The sequence below is a fragment of the Podarcis filfolensis genome (genome assembly GCF_964270895.1).
Source record: "Podarcis filfolensis genome assembly, chromosome: 5".
In the NCBI taxonomy this organism is placed as follows: Eukaryota; Metazoa; Chordata; class Lepidosauria; order Squamata; family Lacertidae; genus Podarcis; species Podarcis filfolensis.
Genome location: NC_139608.1, coordinates 60,605,084 through 60,613,918, shown reverse-complemented (window position 1 = coordinate 60,613,918; position 8,835 = coordinate 60,605,084). Strand labels below are relative to the sequence as shown.

General features: G+C 41.5%; 1 protein-coding gene across 2 annotated transcripts in view; it reads left to right on the top strand.

Moving 5' to 3' along the window:
* The first annotated feature begins 435 nt into the window (after positions 1 to 435).
* CFAP46 (cilia and flagella associated protein 46) overlaps positions 436 to 8,835 on the top strand; it is an 82,432-nt gene continuing 74,032 nt past the window's right edge. Inside the window, exons 1-7 of one of the 2 annotated variants that reach the window (XM_083616810.1) lie at positions 436 to 561; positions 1,327 to 1,404; positions 2,761 to 2,885; positions 2,980 to 3,111; positions 3,452 to 3,516; positions 4,595 to 4,759; positions 8,095 to 8,218. In XM_083616810.1, the coding sequence (XP_083472936.1) occupies positions 1,356 to 1,404; positions 2,761 to 2,885; positions 2,980 to 3,111; positions 3,452 to 3,516; positions 4,595 to 4,759; positions 8,095 to 8,218 (660 nt within the window). In that variant the 5' untranslated portion in view covers positions 436 to 561; positions 1,327 to 1,355. Of the gene's footprint in view, positions 566 to 1,326; positions 1,405 to 2,760; positions 2,886 to 2,979; positions 3,112 to 3,451; positions 3,517 to 4,594; positions 4,760 to 8,094; positions 8,219 to 8,835 lie in introns of both variants that reach the window. The other variant, XM_083616811.1, reaches the window with a different exon arrangement.

Sequence of the window (8,835 nt, the reverse complement as noted above, 5' to 3'; positions counted from 1 at the left end):
AAAAATGAAGGTGCAGCAGTAGATTACGCAGGGACTGTGACACTAGTCCCACCACCAACATCCGTGCAATCCTCCAACCTGCAATATGGACACATCACACACCAATTCGAATTTGCACTGGCAGCGCTACAGAAACTCAAGAGCGCTTCACACGAAATAAACTTGATTTGGGAAGTGCGGGGACTTCCCTTTTGTTTCAGGTTGGATTCCCCGTTATTTTCGTTTTGTTTTCTTTCTCCTTCCTGCTCCTCTTCCCCCGCTTCCCGCTCTGGTTTATTCTATGAGAACGCGGCAACTTCCCATTCAGACAACGGAAGACGCACGGCTCTGCCTCCTAGCGTCGCGGGCCACGGTGCGGGGGAAACGTTGCGCTTCCGAGGGAATTGTGACTTGCGCAGGGACCCGTAGGGCAGTGGGCGGGCATGAGAGTGACTCGGTTGCCGGTGGCGCGTTGCTAGGAGACCAAGGGACTCGGAAGAGCGGCGGGCTTGAAGTTGCTCCTGGGGTTCCAGAGGGGCAATAGCATGTTAGCAGGCGGGGGGCGAGGCAGGAGGGGACCAGGTTGGTAGTGAAACCGGGGGGAAAGAATCGTCCATATATATATATTGCAGTGTTTGTGTGTGTGTGTGTGTGTGTGTGTGTGTGTGTGTGTGTAGCAATAACACACACACACACACACACACACACACACACACACATATGCTGTATACACATATATATATATTGCAGTGTGTGTGTGTGTGTGTGTGTGTAGCAATAATACACACACACACACACACACACATATACACACACACACACACACACACATATGCTGTATACACACATATATATACATCCATATATGCAGTGTGTGTGTGTGTGTGTGTTTGTGTACATATATAAATATATAATTTTAGTGTGTGTGTGTCTGCACATACACCTGCTTGGTGTTCAGAACTATGTAAAAAAAAGTCGTGGGGAAAAAAAGTCGTGGAAAAACAGACAGACAAGACAGGGTGTAAAAATGTTTGAATACATATGCTGGGTTGGCAGGTATAACGAATACGATAAGAGAAAAGGAGGATAAAGAATATAAGGAGGGTTGGAAAGTGTCTACTGAGTGTTTTTAAGAACCAGTATAAACAAATAAATAACCTAGCAGGTCTTTGAGTCAATCCAGCAGAACAGAAGTGAATAGAGTGGGTGAAAGAGTGAATGTGGAAAAGTTATGAAACAGGCAACCAAAATGTAAAACTTTTGAGAAGTTTGTGTTCATTGCTGTCAACATTTTAAAAACTTGTTTATATTTAATATTGTTTTGTTTAATTACTTTCCTGCTAGCAGATTTAGGGCAAAGTTACAACTAAGAAGATATGGAGATAGCAATCAGGCAGCACCTGTCAGATGCTGAGAGACATCAAGGTAAATGTTACTAACCATCTTTCTCTTTTTTAAAGATGTATAATGTTGACTCTTTCTTTTCCACATACTCAAATAGACTAGGTACTCTCCCCATAGATACAGATACTCCTAGATACAGATTGGGGCATTCCTAGGTAAATGTGCACAGGATTGCTGCTATCATTGTGTAATAAAACTCCATGTATAATACAATTCTTTCTGTTTACATAAAAAGCCACAGAGAGTGGGGGACGGAGGGAGAGAGAGAGATGTTAACCAGAAAGTTGATGGCTTGAGCCCACCTAGGGACAGCTGTGGGCAGGATTCCTGCATTCCAGGGGTTGGACTAGATGACCCTCGGTTCCCTTCCAACTCTATGATTCTATGATTCTGTTATTCTAACTCTGCTTTGCCCTATATAGCTTTATGTCTATTTATCTTACATATAGAATGCATACATATTTCAGAATATCCTGATATCATAGTATGCTGAAACCAATTTCAGGCATGCTTAGCTATGGTATACCCCCACTGGCCGCATAGAAATAGCAAGTCTTAAGAGTGGTATGTTATGGTTGCTCCTCATAGGGAACTGACACCAGTTTCCACAATCAAAAATATTTCTCTTTTGTTTTGGCTCATGTTTTGTGGTGGCTTGCATGTGGTGCGGTCTGAATGATTTGCCACACCTTAGACTATTGGTGACACCACAATAGATGGTGCATTGAAAGTCACGCCTGATCTGTGCAGCTGCATCTTATGCTGCAACTGGCAATTGATCCTTCTAGCCAGCATTGTCTACTCTGACTGGCAGCAACTGTCTCAGGCAAGCATCTTTCACAGACCTGCTTTCGGAAATATTTTAATAGGAGATGTGAGGAGTTGAAACTGGGACTTATTGCATGCAAATCATATGGGCTTTTTTTCAGCCAGAACTCAGTTCCAGCACATCTCAGGTGGGCGCCATTGCCATTATAAGAGAACAAGGGTTCATGATGAGTTCCAGCGCCTAATTTTCTAGGAAAATAGCACTGGTTCAAGTCAAGGCTTGTGGAAAACTGCTCAGAGAACTGCTTTATCACATTTATATTTTGCTGGAACTGACACGACAGAAAACATCAGATCAAAACAAATCCTAGTTAATGATCATGCAGATTTGCCCTGATACATATTGATAGTCCAAAACAGTTTACTGTGTTAGGATGCAATCCTATACATACTTACTTGGGAGTAAGTCCCACTGAACTTAATGAGACTGAGGAGTATAGGATTGTGTTTTGCTTGGCTATGTCTGATTGTTCACATTATGAAAATAAAACAGGTATTTGTTCGAAATGGTTATGTTATTTTCTGCCTAATTAAAATTTTATTTTCAAGATGTCGAAGCACTGAAGAGTGCTTACAAATTGATCAAATCAGCTAATGATGGCAAATCAGCCCTTGATGCCTTGGAGAGTTTCTCTTTTGACTTGTATGTCATGTGTGCAGAACAGGCTTATAAGGTAACAATATGCCCCTTTTGTAACAATACACCCTTTTTTACTTTATGAGGTGTTTGTTCATCTTAATTTAAAACTGAAATCTGTTTAATTTTAGATGGGTTTTCTGGACATGAGCGATGACTGTCTACGAATGTATTTTAAAGGAAAACCTCCAGTTAACCAGTTTTTGGGTAGAGCATATTTGTGCAAGAGCCAATTATATACCCCTGTGTCTACTGATAATTTGGTGAGCATGTACTGTGAGTTTGGGTGTTGATTTTAAGGCTGTTCTTTTGTTGTGATCAGGTGAAGGCAAAATTCCATGTTATACAGTAAACAGTATGACTTGCCTTCTAAGAAAAGATAAATCTTTGGAACCAGTTATTTTCCATCCCCCCTGCCCATGCACCCCATGAAAAGCCTTTCTGAAGGATACAGAAAATTATGTTGTTGGATAGGATGGGGTTTTTTAAATTAAAAAAAAACAGAGTTCATAGACATTACAAGTCATGCTAAGTCAGTAATAAAGGCTTTGAGTCATTCCCAGTTTTTTAATATATATATATATATATATTGTTTTGTTTTAGGAACAATTTGACAAATTCATTGTACATTTGCTGAAAGTAGTAGACTTTGCATTAGGTAACGCAAGGTAAGTCCTTTATATTTGGTTTCCATTTGGGGCATTCTTTCTGGGTTTCTCTGTTTCCATCATGCAATATTTCTGAACTATGGTTCTTGACTAGAACAATGATATCACAGTGCGGAAGATTGCATTGAATCATGGTAACACAGTTTTCAAAAATGCACCCCAAACAGTGATTAATATATTTGCTATTTTAGTTCAGAGCTGACGTGTTGCAGCAAAACAATGAAGATCATGTCTGTATTCAATCAAATGGGATCCATCCTCCCAAATTAAGATACCTTTACTAGTCCTTACTTTTATATTAAACATAATAGTCCATGACTGTAGGATACAAATGAGTAGCAAGGAGGATTTCAGTCACTTGAAAATTGCAGAAATTAGAAGCTTATGTGAAAATAAAGCTGCATAACGGCCACCGGCAACATTAAAACCTAGAGAGTAAACATTGGAAACTACAACTAATCCAGAATGCTGCAGCTAGACTGGTGGCTGGGAATGGCCGCCAAGACTATATAACACCGGTCCTGAAAGACCTACATTGGCTCCGAGTACGTTTCTGAGCACAATTCAAAGCGTTGGTGCTGACCTTTAAAGCCCTAAACAGCCTCGGCCCAGTATACCTGAAAGAGCGTCTCCACCCCCATTGTTCAGTCCAGATGCTGAGGTCCAGCTTTGAGGGCCTTCCAGCGGTTCCCTCACTGCGAGATGTGAAGTTACAGGGAACCAGGCAGAGCGGCCTTCTCAGTAGTGGTGCCTGCCCTGTGGAACGCCCTCCCACCAGATGTCAAAGAAATAAACAACTATCCAACTTTTAGAAGACATCTGAAGGCAGCCCTGTTCAGGGAAGCTTTTAATATTTGATGAATTACTGTATTTTAATAATTTGCTGGAAGCCGCCCAGCTTTATGTACATTTCAGGTCTGTCACACAGACCACCTTGCATGGGCCACTTGCCTCAGGTTGGCCACCCATTAAATAGACGATGCAGTGAAGTTGACAGCAAAAACTTGGTGGAGTAAAGAAGCCCCGAGTCCATTTCATCCCTGCACAATATTATAATGTGTACTCTATTTTATTCCAGGTACTATTTTTTGATACATAATGCTTCGGTTATATACTGGAGGATTGTAAGGCCGTTTCTTAAGCCTGGGTTCCGCCACTATCTTATTCCAAGCCTCTATCAGATTGTGCCTGCACTGAAACATCCCATTGAGCAAGACAAGGACTGGACTGCAGAACTGATGATGTAAGTTGAAGTTCGTTATTTCTTTCTTTCTGTATAAAATGCTTCTAAACCTCTCATTTGTATATAATACCAAGCTGGTATATATCAACATATGCAGATACAGTAAGAACATAAAATACCATTAAAACAATTCAAAACAATCGTAGAAATGAGGAAATTTAAACAACTGAATAGGCCCACTAGCATCAAAAGGTCCTCAAGTGACTCTTGAAAATTAGTAGCAAGGATTCTGGCTGAATTTATGCTGGAAGGGTATCCCACAGCATAGGAATTTAAAAACATTCATTTTTACCCAGGTGATTGATGGCTGAAAGATATCGTTCTTGGAAACTCTGGGATTCTTAGCTGCGAGAGTATCTGGTTGGTTTTGGAAGTTTGTTTTTCATTGCTCACATGCCAAGACGTCATAACCCACTGCGGCCCCCCCCCCATTAAATGACCACTCATGATAACATTCTTTGGTTTAAATTAGGCCACAACTTTATTGATTAAAGATATACATGGCTTAGGCTTAGGCTTTGGGTATAACCATTTCAACCAGCCCGCCTGCTGGTTGATTCTTCCAGGGGTCGAATCTGTGGCGAGGGAGTCCTATGGCATACATCAAATTGGGACTCCCCACAAAAATCGGCTTTGAGGAGAGCTATGGCCCTAGCCCCCACCTAGGTGTCCAGACAGCAGCACCTCCACCAGGATCCCTTTAATGGGATACCCCATTCCCTTGGAGGGGCAGGCAAAGCCTTAAAACCTCCCCTCCAACCATAACTTTTACCAATGCCTTACCCACTAATGTTGTAACTATAAGGTAGGCAAAAACTCCAGGTCAGCCAATTGGTCCAAAGAACAAATTCCTCCTGAGCACCAAATGCAGCAAAAAATTGTAATCCATTGTAAAGTCAGAAAACGAACACTACCTCCATGATGGGCTGGAGCCAGCCTTACTATAGCGAGGGTGGGAGAGAGATTCAAAGTGCCAGGTATGAGGCCCGGCACTCTTTAGATACTGTGGGAGTGGACCTGAGTGAAGTCCTCAAGGGAGTCAGTCAGGCCCACTCCCAGGAGTGCCTGCCCCTTGACCTAGCCGCTATTGGCCAATTTGCAGCCAGGCCCAATTCAAACACTCCAGCAATGTCTCTCATCAGTCGGGATCCCAGCTGGAGAGGGTGGGGGACTGGCAGAATGCCACCGTTCCTCAACGGCACCCACCATTAACATAATGCAGTATTTTAGACGTTTTAATTGTATGGTTGTAGCATGGTATGAGGCCCGGCACTCTTTAGATACTGTGGGAGTGGACCTGAGTGAAGTCCTCAAGGGAGTCAGTCAGGCCCGCTCCCAGGAGTGCCTGCCCCTTGACCTAGCCGCTATTGGCCAATTTGCAGCCAGGCCCAATTTGCAGCCATACAATTTTAATTGTATGGTTGTAGCATGGTATGAGGCCCGGCACTCTTTAGATACTGTGGGAGTGGACCTGAGTGAAGTCCTCAAGGGAGTCAGTCAGGCCCGCTCCCAGGAGTGCCTGCCCCTTGACCTAGCCGCTATTGGCCAATTTGCAGCCAGGCCCAATTCAAACACTCCAGCAATGTCTCTCATCAGTCGGGATCCCAGCTGGAGAGGGTGGGGGACCGGCAGAATGCCACCGTTCCTCAACGGCACCCACCATTAACATAATGCAGTATTTTAGACGTTTTAATTGTATGGTTGTAGCATTGGGGTGTTTGTGAAATAGAAATGTAATAAAGAACAAAATAAAGAACAAATAAGTATATTGATCATACTTTAATGCATGTTCATTTTGTGCGCCGAAGGACTACAAGCAGCTGAAGCTCCCCCCTCCTGCTTTTTGCTGATCCAGAAGTAGCCAGTCTTTGGCAAAATTACAGAATGGTCTTTCCTACTTTAATTTAGGGAAATCCTAGCAGTCCATCATATTGCAGGAGATCATGGTTCATTGTGTATTTGCAAACTTCAGATTGATTTCTGGCTTCTTTTCCTTCCTTCCATATGCCTAGATTGTAGCATAGCTTCCTTTTTCTCTTGACACACATATGCTTTGCCTTGGCAGAGATGCCAACTGCACACTGGAGCCTTTGTCCTTGTCAGTTTTCATTGAACTAAATGGATGAGACTTGTTGGTCTTTTATTGCCAATCAGATTACTGTCTCTTTCAAATGAAACTACTGGAGGACATGGTGTTGACTGATGGAAGGGAAAGAAAACTGATGGTATTTCTGAGATGATTGTAATGGCTCTTCATAGGCTCAAAACATTTCCTCTGGAGGAAAATAAAAGAAAAGAGAAATGGAACTGGCTAAAAAGTTCCAGCCAATCAATGCTGGCTCAGGTTTCTAAACTTAAGTCTGTCTGCATTCATCGGACTTTCACCCTTACTGTCAACATTGATTAAACAAAGGGTTTAATTTAAAATAGGCTGTTAATATAGTATTCTGCTGGAATAACTTTAGAATCAGCAAACAAATTGAAGTATTGAGGGAATTTGAGATGACAGGAGGAGTGCATCAAGACTGCTTCTTAGCTTCCTTGCTCAGTCCTTCTTCTCTCCCCCCCCCCTTTTTTTTGGGAGAATCATGTTAAGCACTTATTATTTGAGTGTAAGTTCATTTATCTAACCTATCAAAAGTGTCAGTTACCTAAAGGAAACTTAAGTTAGCAATTTGACCGATGCAGTGCTGGCAAAAAACAAACTGACAAAAAAAGTATTTTAAAGCTTCTTAGAACATACAAGGAAGGATAAAAAGTAAAATACATTTTACTGAAAAAAGAAAAAATATATCTTACAGAAAAGAGAAAAATACATTTTATAGGGCTGGAACTTTTGAACAACTGGTTGGTTGGATTAATCTATTTTAAAACATTTCGATTGAGTAAAAGCTGCCCCTGATTAACTGGGTAACATTTTTTTTTTAAAGTTCATCATTTTAAATAAGGAGCCCCGTCAAAACTGCTGATGGCAGGTGCTGTCTTACAAGAGGCTTTCATCCTACCCTATGCCTTTTCTAAGATGGTGATTGTATCATTTTGTAAGCTTGTATGCAGATGAAATCAACAAAAACTCATATGATTATCAATGCAAGAGTGCCTCAGATGGCTAGCAATTTGAAAAGGAGCCTGGAATGGAAGCTAAAGGTTACACTTGCAGCAGGTAAATCAGAATAGGCTGCTATGTCTGTGCATTCCTTTGGATGTAAGCACCTTAATAAACCAATGGTCTTTTGCAGCTTTCAAATGAGATATAGTGATTTTGTAACATTGCTCATTTATAAACACCTTGCACAATTGTGTTAACAATAAACATTATTTTGTTTCTGTTTCAGAGAGTTGCTTGAGTGTTTCCTGGATGCTTCCAGAATGCAAGAAGCTATAGATTTTTCGTCAACTGCAGCAGCGTTTATTAAAGAATATGTTCCAGGGAGATATAAACAAATATTTTCAATAATGGTAACTTCTGTTAATCAACATAGGAATCATATGGTTTCCTATTGTAGCGGTGGAGGGCATTTTTTCAGCCCAAGGGCTTCATTCTCTTTGGGGAAACCTCTGGGGACCACTTGCTGTAGCAGACCCACCACTTAATACCACCAATTAATAAGGCGGTGGATCCACTCCCACTAACTGCTCCCTATTAAATATAGTGCACCCACCTCAGAGTACACCCATTGCACAAATTTCTACAATTTACCACAGATTATCTAGTGGGGGACTTGTGTGAGGGGAAACGTAATGATTTAGAGTCTCAGGCAGGAGTCGAACAAACAAACAAGAAAAGTTTATTGGACGAAAGAGGTTTATGAAACAAAGTGGGTCAGGAAATTATTTCTTTCAGGTAGAAGATAAACCTGATTAGTTTAAGACAATGTGTTGAATGCTGTCACCTCCCCCCTCCATTTTTTTTAAACCGAAGGCCATTTCAGGTTACCCAACTTTCTAGAAAACTTTGTTCAATTCTACAACTAAAAGTAAACCAGCCTGGTAGAATTCTGTTGCAGTTTGTTCTGCGCTGTTGTACACCCCCTAGGAAAAATGACTAGCTAAATCTGATCACTGAGCATTATCAA